Genomic DNA, 27132 nt, shown 5'->3' with positions numbered 1-27132 from the left:
GTAATAATATTTTCAGGGTGTGGGAGGGTATCAAGCTCTGAAAATACCCTTGGAGAGATTTGCTTATTAAGTTTGGCTTTTTCAATCTCCCTACTACTTCTTGACTAAACACCAGGCGGTTTCCTTCACTTTTCAGAACCATGTTGTTTTTCCCTTGTCTAATGAACTTTGAAATACTTTTGGATGAGCTATTAAGTTTGGAAGAAAATAAACATCTCTTTAAAATAAGGAAGATAATAACAATGACAAGTAGAAAAAGCTCTAAAACAGAGAATATCCTACATTCTAGCCAAAGACTGGGAGTGGAAGGTGCGTGCTCGCTGTCCAGGACGTAGAAATAAAAGCTGAGGAGGCGCTGAGGCGTCTCCTGGATCTCTATGAGCCTCCATCATTTCTGAAGGGTAGGGTTGACAGATAAAATAGAGGCTGTTTAGTTAAATATGAATGTCAGAAAAACAACAAGTATATTTTTAAGATAAGTATGCCCCAAATAGTTTATAGGATCTACTTATACTAAAAATAATGACTTATTATTCATGTGAAGTTCAAGTTTAACTGGGTATCCTGTACTTTTATTTACTAAATCTGACAGGCCTACTGATGATCCACAATGGAGGCAGTTGAGGAGCGGTACATGCTGGCTCTCGGACAGTCAGAAATGGCTTCAGCAGATCCAGGTACAGTATGAAATTCTTTTTGGATGTAGCTCAGAAGCCATGGCCAGCCCTTGACTGCAAGTACTGCCTCGGGTTTCCCTGAGGTGGGGTAAACCTTCCTCTTAATGGCCTTTTGGTAAGTCTGGAAGACCATATCCAAGGGGAGCCCCAAAGTCAGTTTCATCCTCACAACCATGTTTCCAATTCCTGGAATTGGCTGCATGTGACTCACAAGAGCTGAGGAGGTTTGTGGAAATTGGGAGTGTCATAGCTTGAACCCTTTGTAGGTAAAGTTTTGCTGTTGTGAGAGTTTTAACAGGAGCAATGTGAAAGACTCCAGGTCCCCAGGTAGATAGAAATAATCCTGTTCTACCTGTGTGTATGTGACAAGTCTCTAATAGTTCAGAGAGCAAGTATCTGGTCTTAGAAAGACTGATCCAAGCTTGGATGTTTCTGGCGACAAGGCAAGGTCCTGAGTTTCAAGTTCACCTTTTATGGTTGAGGAGACAATAAGGTGGTCAGAAGGGAAATCATGGAGGAGACCTAGGCTTCATCCATTGTGCAGGCTTGTATATGTGGTTCTATGTAGATTGTGTTTCAAAGGTGGAGCTTGTTTACAACTATGAACATTCTCCGATGTGCTTTTTGGACCTTCATTCCCAGAGCGAGAGCAGTGCCGAGGCTCTAGAAATGCCATGGATATTCTGAGCTGTCAGTGGCATTTCCCAGGTACTGCTCCCCTGGTGCCGCTCCTTGAAATGTCCAAAGGGATTATCATCTGTCTTGTGGCGGGTCCTAGCATTGTGAAATGAAGCTGCTGCACCTGGCTCAGAGGATTTCGGATGTGGTGGGAGGAGTAGTAGTACTACGACTATAAATTGTATCACAGCATATCTATTCCATCTGGAGAGTGGGGTTGGGGGGTTATGAAGGGGGGCTTTTATTGTACTTTTATACATTGTACCCTTGAAACTAATTCAATTTTTTAAAATTAATTAATTTATTTTGGGCTGCATTGGGTCTTTGTTGCTGCTAGCGGGCGTTCTCTAGTTGCAGTGAGCCGGGGCTCCTCTTGGCTGTGGTGCACGGGCTTCTCATTGCAGTGGCTTCTCTTGTTGCGGAGCATGGGCTCTAGGCACGCAGGCTTCCGTAGTCGTGGCACGTGGGCTCGGTTGATGTGGCACACGGGCTCTAGAGCGCAGGGTCAATAGTTGTGGCGCGCGGGCTTAGTTTCTCCGTGGCACGTGGGATCTTCCCAGACCAGGGCTCGAACCCATGTCCCCTGCATTCGCAGGCATATTCTTAACTACTGCTCCACCAGGGAAGCCCAATAATTCAGTTTTTTATAATGAGAAGGTTCCTAATATTATTCCAAAATTTTAAAAATATGTAGTTGGATAACACTATGAAAAATGAACTGATATATTCTTTTATTATGTCTCTTTGCTCCCTGGATTTTTTTTCCTCATCCAGTCAGCTAGGCACTGTGAGCTCACTGCATTAGGAAGGTAAAGACTCAGAAGAAATGAGGGAGAAAAAAGAAAATTCTCAGCTTTGGAATGTTCACAACGGAGGCCACAGTAAAACAGGTGAGAATTCTGTGAACAAAAAATAAATGTCGTCTCAAATGCAAAAAAGTATTCTCTGCACTGGGAGGCAGGAGAGGGAGGGAGGGAAGGACTGAAGGAGAGAGATCAGTGTGGCCAGGGACATGGAAACTGTGCTTGAGGACGATAGGCCCAGGAAGAGTATCAGAATCTGGAGAAGGTTCAGCCTGCACGTGATCATTGCCTCCAGCCAGCACCCTCATCTCAGACGTTGGGAAATTCAGAGAGAGAGTGGGAGTACGTCAGGAGGGCCACGCACAGAGTCTGTGTGGCAGGGGTTGTGGCCGTTCCCTGTTTGTGAGGAGTCCCCAGCAATTTGCAGGCCTCTTCTGGAAAATGCTGGTGGACGTCTCTAGTGCTTATGTGAAAGATTGTTCACATACCTTGAAAGATACAGATGTAGATGACAGATAGATGCATAGATAGAAAAATGTCATTAAATAAAAGCTCCAGGAAAGGTTTGGAAAATGCCCTTTATTGCATAGGACGCTTCTATTGTCATATGATGTTAGACTGAGTGCCGGTCCCTTCATCCTCCTTCAGACCACGGCATTCTGTCTGCTACTCTCCCGAGGGTCCTTTCTTCTCCCTGGAAGGGATAAAACAACTGAGGTAGAACAGGAAGAGACAAGAAGCTCTCCAAGCTCTGCTGGTCAGGGTTACCCTCCAGCATTGCCTTAATGCTCAGAGCCACACACACCACAGTGAGCTTGGCTCCAGATCAACTACCACGCAACGAAGGTTCTGGAACATTTCCATATCTCGGGGGACCTCATTTCCACGTGACTCTCTTTCCTATTCCCCTTTGTCACAGAAGGCTAGGTCCAGTGGTCAGGGTGAGATCTCGGCTCAGGCCCAAGTCTCTCAGACCTCAAAGTTCTGGTCCTGCAAGGGCCCCTGTCCTCTCTTGAGACCACTCCTGGCTCTCTCTGCCGAGAAGGAGCTGCTGGCAGTACGTCCTCTAAGAGTTGAGGTCCATCGTGCAGACCCTGAGTAAACTCCTAGGAAAAGGCTCCACCTTCTTGTTTACGTCAACAGAGGTCAATGCCTTTGTTAGTGCTGGGTGTGTCCCATTTGATGCAACTGCAGAGCCATTAGGTCAACCAGCACATGTGTGCGGCCCCTTCCCTTAGACTCCTCTGGGCCCTCGTGACATAGGCTCAGAAGACTGCCAGCCTCAAGCCTTACCTCTTCCAAGGGACGGCCACACCGTCTTCCAGGATCTTCTGTCCCATGAATCTCAGTTGCTGTTTGGAATTCAAAGGAGAGAAAAGACCCTGCCTGAGGGGTCTCTTTGGGCTGGGGCCTTCCCCGGTGGGCTGCTCTCCCTCATTCTCCTTTTCTTCTTGCTTCTCTTCCTCCTCCTCCTCCTCCTCCTCCTCCTCCTCCTCAGGTGTGCTCTCAGATTCCAGATTGCCCATCCACTGGGCCATGTTGAGATGAAAGACACGGCAGCTGAAGCCCTGCAGGACACCGAACTTCATGTGCTCCTGGAGGATCTCCAAGGTGGGGAAGACCCGGCGGCAGGCCATGCACCTGAAGCCGGTCTCCATGGTCAGCATCCAGTCCGCTGTCTTGGCGCTGGGTCCCTCCTCGACGGCAGGTGACCCTGATGGTCTGCCTGGCTGTGCGCTTTCCTCATACTCTTTCTCCTCCCCAGTGGGCTCACTGTCAGACAGGAGGCTTTCGGTGAACACATCAGAGGGGCAAGTGCCTACTGGGCACGCATCCTCAGGAAGGGTCACTTCTTCTATCGTCAGCTGCTTTTCAGGCAACTCCAAGGGTTTCTTTGTCTTCCAGGAGACAGCGACACCCTTGTTCACTTGTACCTGCATGTAGTATATTTTCATGCCCCTTTCCTCTTTGTCTGGGTGCAGATAGTCCTTACAGGGTGAAGAGAGTAAGGAGGAGACACAGTGTGATGGGGGAGCAGTCTCCCCTTCTTCCTGAACGTGGGCTAGGGTTGCTGTAGGCCAGGCAGTGTCTCGAAATCTCCGCATTCCTGAAAAAGGAAATTAAAACCATAATAACATGCATGGGCCATGCCGGAAGTGAGGGAGCAAGTGTGGTAGACGAGAGAGGGACATTTGAGTGATGTAGCTATGTTGTGAGCTTGGTGTCTGTTGGCTGTAGGATGGAGCGGTGTATCTGATGTCATCTGTGGGCATTTCATGTGCGTGGGGGGGATACTGGAGCGGTGTCTGTATACAGGGGTGTGGAGTATGGTGGTGAGGGCTGTGGTATGTGAGGGATGCGGCTGGATGCGTGTACGACGAGGAGTGTGATTTTGGTAATATCGGTGGTGCATTACTTGTGGAATGGGGCTGTGGTGCTTGGGGTTTATGTGTGCTCTGAGAAGGGCTGTGCCTGGAGGGCAGATGTATGTGTGAGCTGTGTGGACCTGAGCTGGATGGTCCTTCTCTAAGGCTGGATGTGTATGATGCAGAAATCTGTCCTTCTCTGGAAGCAAAGGCAAAGACAAAGCCTGCATTTTCCTCTGAGGATGCTTAATCTGGTCCCTCTTCCCTCCACCTCAAGCCCAGACCTTTCCGGCCCCTGCTCCTTGACTTCCCCTCCATGGTAGTAGCAGTATTCACACCGCCCCCACAGACTCAGCTGGCATCCACACCCTCGGAACAGCTCAGCCATCCTGCCCAGGCTCCTCCACAGAGCCCTCATCACCTCTGATGACCCTGGATTTCCTCTCAGCCTCCCTGGGATCCTTGTGCCACCTGCCTCACAGCCAAGCACCCCCTCACCTGAGGAGCCCCCCACCCTTACCAGCGTAGCTGAGGTTGCGTGGAGTAGAAGTACAGAAGAAGTATTTAGAGGCAGAGGAGACCTCCCCTGCCCCTGGGCTGCAGCCTTGGGCCACCACAGTGGATCCAAGCCGAGGGGGATCCTCTTGTGACTTCGAGATTCCTGAGGGAGGAATGAAAGGCTCAGGGTGGGTTCATCAGTCCTCTGTCCACAAATATTTACTGAGTGTGTGACACGTGTCAGGTGCAGTGAATACACACAGTTGAGAGTGTGGTTCCCAGTGGATCCTCCAGGATTTAATTCCAATCAATACTTATTCTCTCACTGTCTAGTTGGTAATGTAGGCCTCGGTGGTGACTGTGAGTGTGTGGGAAGAGTGAGTGATGTGTATCAGTTAAGTTTGTGGTAAGTGTGGGGTTGGCATGGGGAGCACAGTGCAGACGTGTCTATCTGTGTCTGTGGCCTTTGTGTGCATGGTTTCTGCTCACAAGTCAGGAATTCTGGGACATGTAACTTTTCCTCATTACATGGTGTGGCTTGTATTTATGGTGCGTGTTCATTCATTCATTCACCAAGATTCAGTAAGCAGCTACTCCTGTGTATCCGGCACTCTTCCATTGTTGTAGTCTTTGGTAACGCTGCACATTCTAGTAGGGGAAGACACACACTAAACAAAACTACAATAAATATATAATACATCAGCTGATGGTAAATATATAAGGGTTGCCAGACTTAGTGAACAAGAATACAAGGCACCCAGTTAAATTTCAGTTTCAGATAAACCCAGAATAATTTTTTAGTGTAAGTATTCCCATGCAGTATTTGTTCTTACTTAGTTTTACTGTAAGTAGGGCCCATACAATATTTGGGACATACTGATACTGAAAAATTACTTGTTCTTTATCTGGAATTCAAATTGAACTGGATAGCCCATATTTTCTCTGGCAATCCTGACATGGGTTACTGAGACTGTGGTTTACTGTGGTTTATACAAAGCGGGTGTGGCATTAATCAAGAATGTGTTACAAGTGTGGTGTGTATGACACGTGACTGGTTCTTACAGAGGTATTTGGTGATGGCTGAAGTTAGCTGAGTTTGTGCGAGAGTTGTGGAGATACATATATATATATATAGTGTGTGTGTGTTTGTCCTATATATATAGTGTGTGTGTCTATATACATATCTCATCTCCAGCGTTTGGTGTTGGAGGAGAGGATTGTGATATAGGTGGGTTGTATGAGAACGTAGTATAGGAGGGATGCGTGTATATACCTCCATGTGTCGTGTTTGGTTTACTAAGGGAGTTATATGTGGTGTGTGTGATATTTTTGCTGTATCAGAGTGTACATGGGTGTATGAGTTACTGTCTCATAAAACACCCCTAACAAGAATTCTGTATACACTCTTACGTACACCGAGTGTCAGCCAGGTCAGGCAGGGTGACAAGAAATTTACCACGCACACTTTATATCTGGTAAGCACTCTACCCCCATTCATCTTGCTCTTCTCTGCACTACCACACACACACACACACACACACACACACACACACACACACAGGAACATAGAGCAAAATATTCTGAATGGTCAGGGGCAGTCATTGCCTTCCCCGGCCTGTCCCAGCCACTGCCTGAAAGTCTGCCTGCTGTCTAGAGCTCCATTCCCAGGGCCCATCCTACAGACTCCAGGGCCCTGGGCCTGGTAGGAGCTACTGGGCTCTAATCTGGGGCAGAGGCCTCTAGCTGGAGCTCTGGGGTGACCACCCATCTCCCAGGGCAAGCTACTCGCCTCCATTTAATGCACGCAGAAACCACGTGGGCCGTGGCTCTCAGAGCTCCCCGCAGGACCCTGAGGACATTTCTCACCCCTGCTCACGCGGTCTCAGTCTCTGGAAAACCCTTCCCTTCCCTTGATCTCCTTTGGGAAATTCTTCCTGTTGAAGGAATAAATCCTCCTTGCTTTCAATATGACACCATCCCTAGACAAACAATCTTCTTTCAAAGTGCATTCCACTTGTCAAGATATTTTTCAACAGGGCCTTCAACTCATGGGGCTTCTCTTTCCACTTTGGTAAAAGAGGCCAAGCAACTCATGGGTCTCTCTCAGCATCCTTGCATCCTTCACATCCCCCACCTCATGACCCCAGGGAAAGATCCAAGAGAATAAGAGAGAAATCGGGGACTGAGAAAAGCTGCACCTCTAGGTCTGTGCAAGCAGGATGCAGCCTGCTGTGAGTCCGACAAAGCTCCAGGCCCGGCTGCCCCAGGAGAGAGTCCTCAGACCAGAGGAGCTGACCTCCCATCTCCCAGGGGACATCTGGCCGTCTGTGCCGTCTCACACCACAGGGACCCTCCGGATAGATACGGCAGCATCAGTGAGACAAGGTCTCTCGCTCCCTGCTTCACAGGTGACACGTTCTCAGTCCCCCGCTTCCTAGAGAATGTTCAGTTTGGCAGTAACCCATGTGCCCCAGCCATGTTGCCCCCCACATACCTCCTCCGTTCTCGGCAGTTTCCTGGGACTCTTCATTTTCCAGATGTTTCCTCTTTTGTCGCCGTTTCATCGTACCAACTAGAAGTCTCCCTTAGAAGATGCCTCAAGAGATGTCCAACTCCTCCTCTTCCCTACAGGTTGGCCCTTCTTGGCTCTTGGGCAATCCGTTGAAATGATTCAATACAAATAAAAATGGTCAAGTCTCCTAAATGGCTGAAAAACTTGTACCACTTAGTGAACCAGCAGTACTGCCTAGTGCTCACCAGGGCTGTTATGTTTGCAAGGTTGCCAGGCGCACAGTGGAATTCTGTGACCTCAGTGATGACATCAGAGCATTCGGTGGACCTAGGTTGAGCACAGTGTCTGCAATAGCACAGGCCCCATTTTCAAGAACAATTCCTTTTTCCCAGCCGAACCTTTCCCGTGAAAGGGAAAGGTTCATACCATATCTATTATAAATTGTATCATACCATGTCTATTATAAAGTTCACATTTTGTTTGTAGATCTTATAATGTCTTTTCTAGAGAGATTTAATATGAATATTTTAAATGGTCTCCAGTTTCCCTGTGGATTATTGACATTTTAAACTCTGCACTTCAATTTTCCCTCAATACGTGTAATTTTGTCACGGCTATTTCTGTACTTAAAGATGAGGAACTATATACTTGATTTCTTCATTTTTTCCCCATCTCTTTCCAAGTTACTGCATTTGATTGTGTCTTGCGACTGAGTCAAAAATGCTAGTCCTTGAGTCAGGACATTGGGCCCTTTACCAAGTAACTCAACCTATCTGGGCTTCAGCTTCTGTATGTGCGATCAAGAGGCTTGGACTAGCTGACTTTTCAAATGCTGTGTTTCGTTGATTCAGTCTCACTTACTGATCTGCTCCTTCAGAAGAGGGTCTGTTCTCATAAAGTAACAACAGTCTTTTCCTAACCTTGGGTTGGGCGGAGTTTAACTGTTCGTACTCAGTTTGTTAGTTATATTGCCTTCTACATATGCTTAGCTCTAAATAATTTATATTGCTCTTGTGACAATTTTTAGATCTTCTTTTTTTTCTTATTTTCTTTTACAGTTTCTAATTTGTTATCGCCAGTGTAGAGGAGCCTGATTGATTTTTAAAATTTATTGATCTTGTATGTGTGTGCCTTGTTGAACCGTCTTATTAGTTCCTGCTAGTTTATCTGTGGGTTCTTTTGGGTCTCCTAGATAAATGCGCATATTAAATGTAAATAATGTGTTCTTTGGATAAATTTTATTTTCTTGCATCTCTATATATAGAAGCAATATTTTGAATTGAATTAAATAGTTAAATACTTTCATACCTGTTATGACAATCTAACATTCTTTATCTTATCTTATTTTCTTTCAATCAATGTTATGTTTTAAAGATTTATAAACGTGAATCCGTATAGATCTAGGTCTTTGATTTTTGACTGTTTGATATTATTTGATCACATGCATATAGCATCATTTATTTTCCATTCAAGCATTATTGGACAATTGGATTGTTTCCTTCCCTTCTCTAGAACAAACAACATTTCCTAGAATATCCCTGAAGATGTCTGACAGTCGAGAAGGGCCAGGCTGCCCGAAGGATTGCTACTTGCCTTTAGCCACCTTCCAACAGGCCATCTCTAGCCAGCAATTTGAAGCACAGCTGAAATGAAAACTCCCCCAAATGTGGAGATGTTAGGAGCTTCCTAGAAGGTGGGAGGTTAATGATAGGCATCCTGCTGGGATCCCAGGGGAGTCTGAGCTGGCCTGAAGCTCATCTTCCTCCTCCACCTCTCAAGAGAAATGTGGAGGAAAGAAGACTTCAAAAACTCTGAGTAGGCAGATGGAGAGAGATTTGGGGCCGAAGCTGTAACTGAGGTCTTGGAGTGGGCTGTGAGGACACAGAGCCTCTAGAGAGCCAGGCTCTGCCTTCTGAGAACTTCTCCCCTAAGGCTGCTCATAATTCAGGTGATACCAGCCATATAGATCCGACTTGGCCCACACTGTCACAGAAAGCCTTATCAGAATCTCTTCTTCTTCATACACTCTTGTGTCTGTTACTTGGTTATTGCCTTTGGTACTGCACTGATGTGAACCACAGTCGCCAGGTGATGGAGGACAGTAGTGATCCATCTTGCTCTGTGGCCTCCGTCCACAGCTTGAGGGTAAGGGAAGAGGCCAAATGAAGGTCAAGAAGGAAAGATGGAGTTTGAAGAGAAGACCTGAGTTAACGGTGTCTTCTCAAGTCTTGATGTATGAAATGTAGCTCCAGTACCTGAAGTCCTGCTTGTTCTCAAGGCTGACCACGGGGCTGGGTGCACTCAGTGAAGGAACCGTATACACTTAGTATTTCCTTGCTTGCTCACACTTGCCCTCCTCTGATACACCCTCTGCAAGACTGATCTTCCCCTGAAACCACTTTCCACCTGCTACTGTCATCTCAGGATCATTTGCTTCCCCTTCCTAGCGCCCCCCTAGTATGCCATTGCAGCCAATTCATAATTTGATAATCATGCTGCTTACCATAGTCTCAGCAATTTCGGATAAATTTTATTCGCTTTCTTCCATAGTCTTCACCCATCAATAATCTTCCTTAACTTCCTAGCTGGAGGTTAACCCATTCGGAATCATTGCTATTTCTTTCTCTTCTTTGGCAAATCCTTTCTATCTTTTAATGTTTTTTTCTTGTCTCTCTACCATCCTGCCTTCCTGAACTTCTTTTTTTTCCGTTTAAGTAACCTTTCAATCTCCTTCCCCAATTTCCTCATAAACATTGAGAGTTTATTCCTCACACGTTAGACCGCGGTTTATGAATGGCCTGGCATAATGGACTCAGAATGAGTTGACACCCCCGAGGTACCTGTCTTGCTGGGGAGCCACAGGTGAAGGGCTGTCTGCTGGACATATGTTTGCATGGAGTCAGGCTGAGTGGCCTCAGGGTGTTTACTCTGCACTTGTGTGCGTTTCTCGCTAGTTGGTTTCCTTGTCCAGCCACCTGTGACCTCCCTCCATCCAGCCCAGGGAATCCTTCTCATCACAGGTTTAGGATGTTTGTCTCCTTTTCCATCACATCCTTTCCCCAAAGTTGGGTTGTGAGTTGTTCCCATTCCAAAGACCTTTCCTCTTTGAAGAGAAAAGAGAAAATCTTTTCTCTCCTTTCCTCTCACTTCACTTCTGCTCTATTATCTCCTCCGTCCAGAATGGCCCACTGACTCACATGGGTGTAGATCCGAAGATGGCAAGAAATGCCAGCAATTCTGAAATAATAATACGGATGTATCAGGAGAACTTGAAAACCTTTATCCCGCCACATTAAAAAAAATTGCACTTCCAGTGTATTCAGAGTCTCAGTGTAGAAACACAAATGATAGAGAAATTGAATGACACTCAAGTTTTTCTTTCCTCCTTTCCTGATTTATTCTAATCCTCAAAGTTAACATGATGAACTATTTGTTATGTAAACTTTCAGACATTTTCTACCCATGCACACTTTTCTTTTTTTCACATAAGAGTGTGAACTAGGTCACTTTCAACTTGCTGTGATTCTGTGATTCACTGTCTCCCACCGAGTCATCCACTGATAAAGTCATCTGTTTCATGGAGAAAGATTTCCAATAGCTAATAGCCAATGTCTGTGGAGTGCTTACTCTGTGTCAGTTTCTTGTAACTACTTTACAGATCTTTTGTACAACGTACCCATGAAACAGGTACAATTATAACCCCCAAGTGACAGATAAGTGTAGATAAGTACAAATAAATACAGAGGCCTAGTGACTTGCCCAAGACACTGGGAAGGGCTTCATGTGGAGCCTGAACCTCGACATGCATCGGAAGGTCCCCACAGGAGAGAAACCATATACGTGTGGGGAGCGTGGTAAGCACTTCAGTCAGGCCTCAAGTCTTCAGCTTCATCAGAGCATCCACACTGGAGAGAAGCCATACAGATGTGATGTGTGTGGTAAAGTCTTTAGTCGGTGTTCACAGCTTCAGTATCACAGGCGAGTTCATACAGGGGAGAAACCTTACCAGTGTGAGACGTGTGGTAAAAGCTTCAGTTGGTGCTCCAATCTTATAAGTCATCACAAAATGCATACTGGGGATACATTTTATGAAAGCAGCGAGAGTGGTAAGAACATCAAGGAACCGTCAGAGGATAGAAGTTCTACAAAATGTTGTTTTCAAAAAACTCACGTGCAACGTGAATTCTTGCAAGCGTCAGGTCTCATAGGAGAGAAAGTATTTTAAATTAGTTGGTGTTGAAGCAGTAGCTAAACAGATCCTAGTGTTCAGCAGAGCACACAGCAGAGATCCCTTCTGAGTGGTGCAGTAAGGGCTGCATTCAGAACTTTGACATTTATCAGATGTCACTTAGGAGATAGCACTTAGAAAGGAAAAGAGTTTGGTCTGGGCTTTAACAAAAGTGTAAGGATGAGCTAGTCAAAATTGATTTCCATGAGAATGTGCGCTCCATGAGGGCAGGGACTTGGCTGCTGAATCTACACAACCTTATCATTGACTAGTGCTTTTAGGTGTGCTCAGTACTTGTGTTTTAATTAAACCAAAAGGGGGAAATGTATAATATATGAAAGTTGTATCCAGATGGGGAAACCTGCAAAATAAAATTAATTCAGGACATGAACTTTTGTTGAAATACTGAAAACCACTGCAGAAAACCAATCTGCAATATATATTTTTTTAATTTATTTTTGGCTGCCTTGGGTCTTTATTGCTGCACGCAGGCTTTCTCTAGTTGCAGTGAGTGGGGGCTACTTTTCATTGCAGTGTGTGGGCTTCTCATTGCAGTGGCTTCTCTTTGTGGAGCACGGGCTCTAGGTGTGCAGGCTTCAGTAGTTGTGGCACGCGGCTGAGCTGCTGTGCAGCATGTGGGATCTTCCTGGACCAGGGCTCAAACCCGTGTCCCCTGCATTGGCAGGCAGATTCTTAACCACTACGCCACCAGGGAAGGGAAGCCCCCCAGTCTTCAATATTAATATGCTATTAGCCTATCGCAACTGGCTCCTTGCCTCCCGCAGCCTCTGTTCTCAAGTTGGGTGGTTATTTGAGACCCCGTCTAGTTTTCCAAGGACTGTGTTCAGTAGAAATTGAACTACTTTGTGATTTTTTTTTCTGATGGTACAGAGTGAAAAAACATGATTAACTTTGCAACAACAGTAACTGCATGGTATACAATTGATTTTTTGTCTGTCAATATTAAGGCAGGGTTTACTGTAACACTTTGAAAGTGTCACAAAAATTGTTTGTCCCTAGAAAAAAAATTTTTAGTTGACCTTGAACTTACTGATTTCTAATTCTCTGCATTTTCATCCAGACTTTGAAATGTTTGCCTTCTAATTATTGTAGCATTTCTTCTAAACTTCTCAGGTAGGGGCTATGCCATATTCTTCCCCCACATCCATGAGGCAAATACCCAGAAAACTTGTAGGAATTTGATAAAATTATCCAGTGTATTATTGAGACAAGACTGACATTTATGTGCTTTTCCCTATTGGTTGCAGTAAAGCATGGTTTCAGGAAAGGAGTATATATATCAGAATATATTAGATCTCTTTGATTTAGAAATCATAGAATTGGAAGTTATTGATTATGAGATTAAAATACCAAAAAGATGAACACCACATCAATGATGTCACTAAATTTTTTAATGGAAATTAGTGTACAGCTGTAAGAATTTGAGTTTTGATAGATTCCTATATTAATCTGAAGCCGGTAAAATGATGACAGGGACTTCCCTGGTGGTACAGTGGCTAAGAATTCGCCTGCCAATGCAGGGGACACGGGTTCGAGCCCTGGTCCAGGAAGATCCCACATGCTGTGGAGCAACTAAGCCCGTGTGCCACAACTACTGAGGCTGTGTGCCACAACAACTGAAGCCTACGTGCTTAGAGCCTGTGCTCCGCAACAAGAGAAGCCACTGCAATGAGAAGCCCGTGCACCGCAACGAAGAGTAGCCCACACTCACTGCAACTAGAGAAAGCCCGCACGCAGCAACGAAGACCCAATGCAGCCAAAAATAAATTAATTAAATAAAAAATTTATTTTAAAAACTTATGACATATCATAATCGCAGGAGATACACAATATGGGCTTTGAGAGGTCACAGATTGTAGCCTTCATAGTATAATCAACCATAAATCTTTGTTAGTGTTTGTGTATGTGTGCATGTGCACACATGTATGTGTACATGCATAAGATCATGTGTAAAGGGATACTCTTCCAGAGTGGTTTTCCTAGGCAAGGAGCATTTTGTGATATTTTTCCATTTTATAACTTCATGTTATATTTTTTTCATTGAATAGTGGGTATTGCCAAAGCAGGAAATTATTTTAATAGAATTTGAAAAAGTATTAAATAATTATCCCTTGCAGTTAAGACCTCATATGATTGTTCTATATTGTCATAAGGCATATAAGATCAAAATTATGGTATGAACTCTGGAAGCCAATTTCAAAAACAAAACAGTTCTCAGACTATTTTGCATACACAGAAAAATTCATGAGTTTCAACAGTTGAAGCTTTATTATTTATGCTGTGCTTTAACTACAGATCCATAATAGGGAGAGGGAAAATCCTGGAGCTAGAAACAAAAGTGGATATACCTACATTGTGGAGGTTTAAAAAAAAAGTCTCTCTTGTTGAAAAGATGCACATGAGGAGAGAACTGAGCATAATAGCAGAGGACCCTCTGGATGTGGAACCAGTAAGGACAAAGCAGGTTTGGATGGCATTCCATACGCAGACCAATGGTGGTATTTTTAATATAGTTGGTTAAAGGGCTTTATTTAGCAAGTTACAGTTGACCCTTGAACAATATGGGTTTGAACTGGGCAGGTCCACTTATATGCAGGGTTTTTTTTAATAGTAATTACTACAGTACTACATGATCTGTGGTTGGTTGAACCCATGGTTGCAGAATTGCAGATACAGAGGAACCACGGATATGGAAGTCTGACCATAAGTTATTTATACAGATCTGTCTACCCATCCATCCATCCGTCCACCCATCTGTAGAGAGAGAGAGGGAGTGAGTGCACGTGCTAGGTATTTACAAAAGTAGATATGGAAGTGCGAGGATATACAAACACACACATGTGCATGTGATGTATATAAGCATGTATATCCACGTTTCTATTTCAGGGCTGGAGCAAGGAAAGTGTAGAATGATCCTGGAGAAAATTTACTGTGCCAGAAAGTAGGAAAGAGTGGTGGGACGTGTAAAAAGATCCAGCTTGAAGAGACTCACACTGGGTAAATCTGAGCAATTTGACCCTAAAATAAATAATTATCATACAGAATATGAATAAAAAAAGAGGAAGGGAGGGAAGGAAGGGCTCTCATAATAGAATGCCAAACCATAAATATATAGAAGGAATGACGTAATGTAAAAATCATTATTTACAACCATCATAGTAATGATAGGTTCTGGCAAGAGTAATCAATGAATTATAAAACTACTGGTTGAAAGTTTACAAGGAGCAGGATGCTACAAAACCCAAAATATCTCTCCACAAAGTATTGATCACAACAAGAAATATAGTAGGTATAAATTTGGTGAACACTACCTTAGCCAAGAGGTGAACATTATCAATAACAGAACAAACGAACGTTTTAGATCTCTGGGGTATGATATACTGAGAAGGACGCAACGTTGCTTCAGTATTATTTCTGACAGAAATAAACAACCCGATCTTATCACAAGGAAGCATCCACGTTGAGAGTCTCCTGTTTCACAGTTATGACCACAGGGAGCATAACTGGCCAAAGGTCCCAGCTGCTGCTCTTAAATCCATCACCACGTTTGCCTGGAGGCCGGCCTTGCCCCTGATTGCTCCTAGTCAGCACAGCAGGGATCCTAAGGCAGGCCATTTCTTGGAGACCAGCATTCCTCTGTCCAGTGACCTGTTTTCAAGGACTCTGACAGCCTTGAAGGATTTTACGTAGATGACAAGGCAGTCTCGGATGATTTACCAAATCTTTCTTCCAAATCTTCACTCAGGGTCAGACTTGCACTATGCGCTGATAGTTCTGCCAGCCTTCCAGAGCTCCCTGCCATTTTCTCTCCGATGTTTCCCCTAATGAAATATTTGTTCATTAAAGTCTTTCTCAGCACTTTGCCGTCTAGTTCTTGGAGGACCAGGACAAACCCCAAACCCTAGAAGCATCCCTTTTTGGCTCTTTCTAGTAACCTTCCTTTCCATATGGTAGCCACTAGTTTGTAATGGTGTAGATTCACTTAGCCTATTTTGTACTTGATATAAATGGAGTCATGTAATAGGTGCTATTTTGTGTTGGCTTCATTTGCTCCACAGTATATCCATGACATTTATCCATATTGATGGGAGTGGATACCGTTGATTCATTTTCATTGGTGGATATTATTGCAGTGTGTAAACATATCAAAATCTATTTATTAATCCCATTATTGGTGGGTATTGGGTACTTCCCCATTCTTGGCTATCACAGTTAGTGGTGATGTGAGCAATCTAGAATGTGCCTTGTGCACTTGTTTGAGGGATATTTCTATGGGTGGAACCAAAGGGTTATAGGGTATATGTTCAACTTTGGTAGATACAGTTGACCCTTGAAGAATGCATGGGCATGAGGGATGCATCTGAGTCTTTTATTCCATAGATGTTTTTAAAATCTCTCTCACTTTTGGCCCAAGAGTGCTGCGTTTGGGTTTACGGTGTTTCTTAACTTTGAAATAGTCCAATTTTTCAATTTTTTCTTTCACAGTTGGTGAAGAAATTCTTCCTACTCCAAGGCAAAAAGGCTGTTATCTTACGTTTCTTTCCTAAAGCATCATTGATTACTTTTCAAATTTAAGTCTGCAGATCTTCTGGAATTTATATTTTTATATCCTATGCAGTAATGATTAATATTTTTCCCATATGGATATCCAGCTGACTGAGAACCAAGAGTTGACCCTTGGACAACATGGGTTTAAACTACACAAGTGCACTTATACGAGGATTTTTTTTAATAGTAAATACTGCACTACTACACGATCCAAGGTTGGTTCAATCCTCAGATGCAGAATTGCCGATTATGGAGGAACCATGTACGTACAGAGGACTGGCTATAAGTTATACTTGGATTTTCAACTTAGCAGAGGGTTGGCACCCCTAACCCCCTTGAACCCTAGTTCAAGGATCAACTGTATTAGCAAGAGTTCTTTCCCCTCTCTGCTGCAGTGTTTTCTTTTCTTTCTTGTTTCTTTTGGCCGTGCTGCGTGGCTTGCAGGATCTCAGTTCCCTGACCAGGGATTGAACCAGGGTCACCACAGTGAAAGCGCCAAATCCTTACCACTAGACCACCAGGGAGCTCCCTGCAGTGTTTTCTTTTTACACGTTGTTATAATGTCTGTTTCAACATGGATTTTGATGTCTATTATCTTGTCTATCCTTGAGCAAACACCAGACTATCTTATATTGTAGATTTATAGTAAGATTTAATGTGACTCATATCTTTCTTTTCATTCTTCTTTCAGATTGTCCCAGCTCTTCTTTTATTTTTTATTTTTATGTTTTTTTAGATGTTGGGGGTAGGAGTTTATTTACTTATTTTTGCTGTGTTGGGTCTTCGTTTCTGTGCGAGGGCTTTCTTTAGTTGTGGCAAGCGGGGGCCACTCTTCATCGTGGTGCGTGGGCCTCACTATCATGGCCTCTTGTTGTGGAGCACAGGCTCCAGACGCGCAGGCTCAGTACGTGGCTCACGGGCCTAGTTGCTCCGTGGCATGTGGGATCTTCCCAGACCAGGGCTCAAACCCGTGTCCCCTGCATTAGCAGGCAGATTCTCAACCACTGCGCCACCAGGGAAGCCCCCAGCTCTTATTGTAGCTCTTTGCTTTCCCACATAATATTTGTAAACATCTCATCAATTTCCAAGGGAAAAAATGCTGATGTTTTTACTGGGGTTTGATTGAGCCTATAGATCATTTTGAGGATTACTGATATCTTTGTAATATTGAACCTTCAAGCCATGAATATCACTATTTTTAAGAATTTCTCTTGGAGAAAAATAAAAGTGGATCCCATGTAATAAAATATACATAAATAGACTCCAAAATATTTAAAGGACCTACATGTGAAAGATAAGTCTAGAAAGTTAATTTTTAAAAGGTAGAAATATATTTTTTCACCTGAGGAGTTTCAGAAGCACAGATATGAAGAAATTATTGGTTTATTATCTTATAATTAAAGATTTCTATTCCATGAAGAACACAATAGAAAAATTTTAGAAACACGTGCCCAATTAGGAAAGGATACTTGTAATTGGTAAAACTGAAAAGGTATTAATAATCAGAATATGTAATAGAAATGAGGAAGAAAAAGATAGCATCCACATTAGAAAATGGGGCAAAAGTTGTAAGTAGACACTTATAGATGAAGCTACCAAGCATTTGAAAAAAAGATCAAACTTATTAGAAATCAGAGAAATTTAACTAAAACAAGATGCTACTATACATTTAATACACTAGCAAAATGGTGATGAGTCGTCCAAATGAAGGTAAGTAGTTGCACAAAAACCTGACGTGCAACTCTTTGATAATCTGGACTGGTGTAGCCGTTCAGGAAGTCAATCTGGCTATATTATTAAGGTATACATATTTGCTATGAAATAATTTCCCTCGGGTATGTACTCCAAAGAAATTCTCAGATACGTCTATAAACAAATGTAAGAAGATGTTTATTTTATTATCATTGGCATGGCAGTTGGAAGAGTACAGGTAAAATGTGGGTGCAGAAAATGGAACTCTATGAAACAAATTAGATAGATGGGTGAATGTTTTTTTGTTTGTTTGTTTTTCTGCGGTACGTGGGCCTCTCGCTGTTGTGGCCTCTCCCGCTGCGGAGCACAGGCTCCGGACGTGCAGGCTCAGCAGCCATGGCTCACGGGCCCAGCCGCTCCACGGCATGTGGGATTTTCCCAGACTGGGGCGTGAACCCGCGTCCCCTGCATCGGCAGGCAGACTCTCAACCACTGTGCCACCAGGGAAGCCTGGATGGGTGAATCTTAAAAATATACTCCTGAATGAAGGAAATAAACACCAGAATGAATTTTATGACACAATATTATTTATATGAATTGAAACTATACACAAGTGCACATTTTGCACAAGAACACACCCAAAAGAAAACACATCAAACAAATTAGAATGGTAGCTTACGGGGTAGAGAAGGGAGTGGAGGGTGCCATAGGGAACAGGAGGTGAATAAATAAAACTTAATCATGTTACCGGATTTCATCATGCTATATCCAAGATTTCACTTTACTTGTAGTGGAAAGAAATCCTGTGTGCTATGTTGGCTTAAGTCAGGAATAGTTCTTGGAGGATATTCTCCTGAAAGAATTTGGAACACATTTTTGAAAAAATCTTTGTTTATACTATGGATGATCTTTTTTTGTTTGTTTTGTTTGTTTCTTTAATTTCTGTTTTGTGGGGGTGTGTGGGATCTACTTTATTTTGTATTTCATTCATCTGATGGTATATTTTTCCATCTGCCTTCTTCAGTTTTATTATTCATTTATTAATTTCCTGAAATGGATGTTTTCTGAATCAATTTTCAACTTCCTTTCTACTTTGTTTTGTTTTGTTTTGTTTTTGTTTTCCTTGCTGTACGCGGGCCTCTCACTGTTGTGGCCTCTCCCGTTGCGGAGCACAGGCTCCGGACGCCCAGGCTCAGCGGCCATGGCTCACGGGCCCAGCCGCTCCGTGGTATGTGGGATCTTCCCGGACCAGGGCACAAGCCCGTGTCCCCTGCATCGGCAGGCGGACTCTCAACCACTGCGCCACCAGGGAAGCCCCCCTTTCTACTTTAATATATGCTTTTAAGGCTCAACATTTCCCTCTATGTATGTGTTCAAATCTCCAGATCCAATTATGAATTTGAATGTTTCTCTTCATGGTTCTGTCAATGTTTGCTTTATAAAGTATCAGCTGAAGTTATTAGTTTCTGAGAATTTGAAACTTTTATGACTGTGAAGTGTCCCTCCGTATGTCAAGTAATGCTTTTTCCTTCCCCTTAAAGTTCACTTGGTCAAATAGCAATGTCACAGATTTTATAATTACAGAAATAACTTGAGACCTAGGATGTTGATGTCTGTCTCTAGAAAGGATTTTCCCTTGCTTCTGCACGGGTTGTAAGATGCTAACCAAACACGTTCACCTTTACACAATTTCAGGGAATGAGGTGTTTTGGCGTTTGGCTTCAGTCCCTGCCAAAGAAAGCCCAGTTTCCTTCTCCCCTTATTCCAATGGTGAAACTCTTTGGGGTTTACCAGGAAGCCTTCGTGGCTGGTAATGCTTTTATGTCGCTTAGCCTCTGGAAGACGTCCAAAATTCTACTGAGTTTGTACGCCTTTCAATGAACAGAATCTACACTCTTCTGAGGCCTACACAGTAGAACGGCAAGACGGCCTGAGACCTTCTCAGGGATTCCGGAAAGTGAAAACCAGAGTGAAAACATGTAGTCCAGAGCTCGTGCCGGTAGACACCCCCGCAACCACCCTTGCATTCTGGGACATGTAGTCCAGAGCTCGTAAACTCGTGTAGTCCCATATACTGCAGCTACAGTAACGCCTCGCTGTAAAGGTTTACCCGCGGAATTCTGGGAAATGTGGTCCAGGAGTTCCGGGTTAGTCGCAGGCACTTCCGCCCCAGGAGGACACGCAGCAGCCATGTTTTGCCTGATGACGGTGTTTCAGGTCCGCTCTTCACGACCCATTCAAGCTTCCCCTTTGCAGACCTTTCGTTTGGGGAGAAAGAGGAGGAGCGGCTAAAAGCGGAGGTTTGAGGGCCTGGAGTGTTGATGTACGCCCCGCGGGCGGAGCTTCTTTGCGTTTGGTAACGTACCCGGGATGGGGTGGGCTCAGGTCGTGCCTCCTGGGGTTTGAGGGTCTCCCCGGTTTTCTTCACCCCTAACCTGACCCCGTCCCCCACCTATGAGCTAGCCCTACCGCTTCATACGGCGTCACACTGGGTGAGTTGCTTAACTCCTCTGTGCCTCCGTTGCTGTTCGGTAAAAGGGGGGAAAAAGGAACGCCTTGTTAATATAGTGTTGTGAGAAGAAACGAGATAGCACAAGTAAAAGGTCTACAACTGCCTGATACATGGTTGGTATTAATACTACGCTAATTCGGGAGGCACCCATTTCGCAGCGGGATTCTGTGAGCCCAGGAAGCTGAATTGTCCTGGACTCCTGGCCTGTTTTGGGAGGAGAGGACTTGTAGCTGGTACGGGGGCGGAAGGGGGTGCGGTATGAATTAGTGGGGATGGAAACACAGCCCTGGTATTTCACAGTCTCCTTTCCTTCCCCAGCCCTGGCTTCTCACAAAGCACTGCACGGAGGAAGAGGCAACAGAGCCCCACGTGAGTAGGACTTGGCATTCTTCTCCTTAAGGTATTCCTATAAATTGTAGAACGTATGAGACATGGGTAACGATGATAACTGAGCCTTGGTCACTAATTTCCATTCTAAAAGCTTTATGCAAATGAACACTTTTCCATCAGGCGGTGGCTCTGTGAATTGGTACTGCTGTTTTCTCTACTTTAAGGCTGAGGAGCTGGGGGCAGGGAACACAACCCTGTTGGCCCATCCTCACCCAGATGGTAGGAGGCAGAGCTGGGGTTGGGACCCAGGCAGTTTGAGTCCAGCAGCTGAGTTTGCTAATCCCTTTGGTATATTCTCTTTGAGCATAGGGTACTGGCTAGAATCATATCATGAAAGGAGGTCGGGACTTAATTGTGGGGACCTTGAGAGCAAGGTTTAGGCTATTTTATGAGTTTTTAAGATAGTTTTCTCAACTGGGTCATTTATTTTATTTCAAATAATATGTATATCATAGAAGTAGCATAATCATTATGGAAAAATGCAGATATATACATAAAGAAAAATTTTAATTATCTGTAACTTTAGGATGTAAAGATACCAGTTGTTAATGTTTTCGTGCCTTTTTGTCTGGTTACTCTTTGTGTATGTTTCTGTGTAGTGGAGGCTGTTTTTTGTGGGACTGATGTTACACTGCAGGGCTACTCAAATTGTGGTCCACAGACCAGCGGCCTTGGCATCACTTGGATAGAAATGCCCAGCCTTGAGCCCCATTCGAGACCTTCTGATTTATAATTTCTGCGTAGGGGGTCCAGGAGGCTGCGTTCCAACAAGATCCCGCAGTAATTCACATGCACGTGAAAATTCGAGAAGCTCAAGAGAGGGTCTTTTCTGGAAACTGAGGCCGAGGAAATTGACCCTGCTGGATGTCACAGATAAAACTGAGCTGGATTCACCAAAGGCCTACTTAGTCCAATGATTTTATTCCCCCACTAATTATTGTCAACTGTCAGGGCCCCTTTCAGAATCCTGAATTGAGCAGAAGACAGCTAGCAAGTGTAGAGTCAAAATGGAGGTCGTTAGAAGTTGTGAAGATACCTCGCTCCCAAGCTTTGGGGAGTGGAATCATTGCCATCTTTTGTACTAGATCGAACCCGGGCCCCCTGCATTGGGAATGTGGAGTCTTATCCACTGCACCACCAGGGAAGTCTCCCATTTATTTCTTAAACTTTCCTATATTTATAATGATATAATTACAATTCAGATTCCTGTCTTTTTTTCATTTGAATTAGGTATGGACTGTCAAACTATTTTTTACTGTTGTTGCAGAATCCTGGCTTTTATTAGTTCTCTTTACCTCTGTGCATAATTGTCAAAAGGGTACTTCCTGTTTAAAAGGAAACTTAACGTCTTTTTATACCTTTTGTAAAAAGTTGTCCATGTCAATTTAAATATTATTGTTGCAGTCACAAAATCTTTAGGAAGACAAGCAGAGATTTTCAGAAGTCTATAAAGACTCTCACATAACAGGGCAACAACGTAGGACCTCCACATGTCTGACAGTCTTCTGTTGGTAGAAATCACATCTCTAAGGATAATTTCTCACTGAAATATCATCTGCTTTACCGCAGTTGCTAAGAAATAAGAAACCCTGACAGTGGTGTTCTCAGAGCTTCCTACCTTATGACGATCTCACGAGGTGGATGCCCGTGTTCTCCCCTACTGGCAGAGGACAGAACTGAGGCGAAGAGATGTGAATAACTTGCCCAGGGTGACACTGCTCGTGAATGGCGTAGCCTGATCAGAGCCCACGCATATTGACTCCAAAACCTACTCTGACTTACATGGTCTCTGTTTACACCATACCCAGAATAAGAATGACCCCTGTGGAAGCTGCAGGCACCCTGTGAGGGGGCCACTGTGTATGGCTGGGCAGGTCATTCCTCACACAGCCACTGAGGGGGTTCACGGGGGCATCTGGTATCTGCGTGGGGCTCTGCTCATCAAGCATAATCAGCTGTAGCCACCCCGAGGACTGGGAGCCTTGGTAATTCACAATGAGCACCACGTGGGTTAGTGACTTCTTTTTCTTTAAACCAGTTTCCAGTTTGACTTCTTCTTTCCCTGTCTGTCTTGCTAGGACTCTGCACTGCCCCAGAAGGAGAGAGAAAATGAGCACATTCCAGGTGAGTAGAGCTTGCCTTTCTTGCTGTTAAAAACGCCATTTTTGTACTCAGGTTGGACACAGGTTTTCCTCTTTTTTTTTCTTTTTCTTTTTTTTTTTTTTGATTGGAGTATAGTTGATTTACAATGTATTAATTTCAGGTGTACAGCAAAGTGATTCAGTTATACATATATGTACATGTATTTTCAGATTCTTTTCCCTTATAGGTTATTACGAAATATTGGGTATAGTTCCATATGGGTTTTCTCTTTCAAGGAGAGTCTAAGCATATGAGGACCTGAGTGTGCCATGTGTGCTTTTTTTAAAAATTCCTGTTAAATTTAATTGGTTTCGGTTTTAATTTTTGTTTTATTTCATCTTTTTTTATTTTACAAGTAAAAGAAAAATTAAGGGAAATGAAGGACATCTTCCAGTCTACCGCTTACGTGCTTACAAATTAGCTGCTTTTATATTTCTGTAATCTCTTCATCATATGTATTCATGGATGTGTATTTGTATTTATAACATAGATACAGTTTTAAATTGTTTTTTTCATTTAATACTAGCTAACATTCACTTTTAATTGCTTTATCATGTTCCTGCAAACTTACGCACCTATTTTTTTTTTTTTTTCTGGTATGCGGGCCTCTCACTGTTGTGGCCTCTCCCGTTGCGGGGCACAGGCTCCGGACGCGCAGGCTCAGCGGCCGTGGCTCACGGGCCCAGCCGCTCCGCGGCATGTGGGATCTTCCTGGACCGGGGCATGAACCCGTGCCCCCTGCATCGGCAGGCGGACTCTCAACCACTGCGCCACCAGGGGAGCCCTGCACCTATTTTTTAAACTATTCTTCATTCACAGACATTTAGTTTAAAGACTTCTCCTGTTTTAGGAGCACTACAGTGACGGTGTTCCTGATTTAACCTGTTTCTCAAAATATCTGTTCTGAAGAATATTGCCCCTTTTTGCCCTTAACATAGTAGGTTTAGGTATTCAGAATTTAAGAGGTATGTTTTACATGTGGTGCCTTGGATGTTTTTTGGTAGAATATCCAAATACGGCAGAGCACAGCAGGATCAAACTGCTGCTTCACGCAGAAAAAATCATGTATTGTTAGAAGTTTTCTCACGACCAGAGTTAGATTCAGTCTTCCCCATGCTTGAGTCAGACCCTTTGTGTATTTTATTTACTGGTTTGTTTCTTTTTCCATCTTATATTTTTTTCTAATCAGAGTAATACATGACCTTAGTTGAAAAAGTCCAGTGGTACTTAAAGCACTTGTCACTGCATAGACAGCTCAGAACAATTGTATAAAGAGGTGCTTGGTTTCATCTTTGTTTTAAATATAAAGAATCGGGGTTGTGAGAAAAGGAGGAACCAACTCAGACTCACCCAGAAAACCAAGGGTCTGGAGTCAGAGTATTGCATTCAAGCGAAAGACAGGAACGGGGAAAGAGAGAGTTTTCATTCAGAGACCTGGCACGGCCTTTTGGTTAGTTTCCACATATAACACTCCTTCTCAGCTGGTTCCCACCTCAGTGAGAAAGCAGGTGCCATCAAATACTGCCAGGACTAAATTGGTAACTGTTTCTGGGGCACTTGGCAATAATAATTAAAGAGTGAAAGCTTTTTAGTTCAGGATCCAGTGGTTAGAATTCTAGGGAGTTTACTTATGAGTTGTCTGAGAGCCCCAGGTAAATACACAAAGCTTTCTCTTTCATAGCTGCACGTCCGGTGAGGCTGAGGAAAGTCAGTGTGTGGCATTGGCAGGATGGAAGGAGGGGGTGCTGGGAAGTCTGCACACCTCACAGGAGCCGGAGCAACTTCCCATCCTCCTCGTCTCCTCGGGGCTGCCCCTCTTCCACTGGCCACTGGGTATAAGATTGAGGTGGTGTTGTTTGTCGTAGGAGGCGGTGACCTTCAAGGACGTGGCCGTGGCCTTCACAGAGGAGGAGCTGGGGCTGCTGGACTCGGCCCAGAGGAAGCTGTACCAGGATGTGATGGTGGAAAACTTCCGGAACCTGGTCTCAGTGGGTGAGGACAGCCTTTCTCTGCGAGTGTCTTTGTGACCTTGGTGTTTCAAGGCTTTGGGCCTCTTGAGGTGGTTCCCTGAGTTTGGGGACCAGACTTTTGCAATTCCTGTGGGACATGAGAGGATGTCTCTGGTCTTTCCAAACAGTGTGTTTCAGGTCCTTTTCAATTATTTTGTAAAAGAACTGTAAATCGACAGTATCTTGCTGTACCTTGTGTATTCTTCTTCAGATTTCCCTCCCCGCCATTAGTGGATCATAAAGCCAATTTATTGAGCCCTACGTGTGATTTTTTAATGAAATAAAATAGTATAGAAAATATCAGAGTTTCTTAGGAAGAGTACAACACATTGCAGCAGAAACTCTGGGCGATGGCATGAGTGGTGTGAGAGCCAGTGGGAACAGATTTCATGAAAGGAGACATTGGTTAGATATAGGTCATTCAAGCTTCGTTTTAGTAATGTATACTTTTCTACCTGTGTATCTAGGTTGTGAAATAAATGCTGTTTCTTCAGTGGGTCGTGATACAAAGTTTGAAAAACACAGCTTTCAATACCTTGAATATGCAGTTGGAACTCAAATTTCTAGTAAACTTTCGCTCTAGCCCGTTCATGTGAACTTGTGACTTTGCATGTTCTCATTCTTCAAACGAGATACAAAACATATAGAAAGAGAAGAGAGGCTTTGGTTGATGAATTCAGCAACCCAGATAGAAATTTAGGTGAGAACCAAGCAGCCGTGAGTTCCTGTGGTTAGCTCTCTATCTGTTTTGCTTCTCACCAGCCCTGTGCTGCCCATCACCTGGTCCCAGTTGGAAATCTCTTTCCAGGATTATTGCATAGTCTTTGTACTGGTCACCTGTTGCCACCCTTCTCCTCCCACAGTTTGTTCTTTAGGTGGCAAAGTGATCTTTTGTAACTTTAAGTCAGGTTATGTTCTTGTTTCAAAATTCTCTTGTGGCTTCTTTTACTTAGAATAAAAACCACTTAAAGTGGCTTCTAGAGCCTTCTGTGGGCTGCTGTTCGTTCTCCACCACCTCCCTGAATACACCACCTCTCCTCCCTCTTACCCTATCTTTTCCAGACCTGCAGAGGATGCTTCTGCCACAGAGCCTTTTCCTGGTCCTTCTCTCTGCCTGGAATACTCTTTCACCTGTAATCTTTTAGGCCTCTACTTCTTTCAGTCAGTCACCTTAAAGATGAGGAGGTGGCTGTCCTCTGACCACCCTATGGAAAATACAGTCCTCTCTTTCTTACTCTCTCTGCCCTGCCTTGTTTTGTCTCTAAGCGTTTCACTCATGTACATTTTGTTCACCTGTTTCTCACCTCTCTGTCTTCCACTGGAGGGTAATCCAGGAGTGCAGGAGGAATTCGGGCTGTTATATGTTTATTGCTCACTAGCCTCAGTGCTTAGCATAGTCTTGGTACATGACAGGAACTCTTAAATATTTCTTGAATAAACGAATGAGTTAATGGATAGAGAAATTAGCCTTCCATGAAAATAGCTAGTAGGCGGTGAACAAATCCGAGTGAATAAGGGATATTGCTAAATGTTTTTTTGTCTTCAAATGAATTCCTAGCCTAATTCTAACTTCTCAGGTGCCCATGATGTGTGTATGTGTGTATTTGCCTTTCTGTACAAGTTGGCCCTCATCAACTTGCACAAAAAATATGTATAGAACCTGTAATTATAACCAAACTGAGTAAAATGCTTTCCCTGTGACTTTCCTTGAGCTCTCAGTAGCAGAGCAAATTCATTTGGGGAGGAAATAGTGTTTGGAATGAGGATTCTTATGTCTACTTCTTAGGTAACCCTCCCATAGAAGGAAAGAAATTTCTATTTCCTTATCCCTTATACCAGGGGAGAACAGGTCTCAGAAAACAGCCAGCTGGTGAGTTAGCCTTTCCCTTAAAAGATTTGCCCCGCTGCGTCCCATTTGCCTCCTCCAAAGCCCACCTCACTAATAAGAAATCGATCTTTGTTAGCTCTACAAACATTTTGTGTGTGTGTGTGTGTGCATTTGTATGTACCTTGTAGAAGGCATTTTAGATAATGTCACCTTGAGTGCTTTGATCAT

At 43.8% G+C, this 27132-nt stretch overlaps 1 protein-coding gene across 1 annotated transcript in view; it reads right to left on the bottom strand.

Moving 5' to 3' along the window:
* Positions 1–285: 285 nt before the first annotated feature.
* LOC309811221 (protein FAM170A-like) overlaps positions 286–27132 on the bottom strand; it is a gene marked incomplete at both ends in the record, with an annotated part of 105770 nt that continues 78923 nt past the window's right edge. The window contains 2 exons of the mRNA XM_082633809.1: positions 286–296; positions 3570–3753. Coding sequence (XP_082489935.1) covers positions 286–296; positions 3570–3753 — 195 coding nt within the window. The remainder of the gene's footprint in view (positions 297–3569; positions 3754–27132) is intronic.

The sequence above is a fragment of the Mesoplodon mirus genome (assembly GCF_964341445.2).
Source record: "Mesoplodon mirus genome assembly, chromosome: 10".
NCBI classification, from domain to species: domain Eukaryota; kingdom Metazoa; phylum Chordata; class Mammalia; order Artiodactyla; family Ziphiidae; genus Mesoplodon; species Mesoplodon mirus.
The sequence above is the reverse complement of the archived record's forward strand: the minus strand, read 5'-3'. Positions and strand labels throughout refer to the sequence as shown.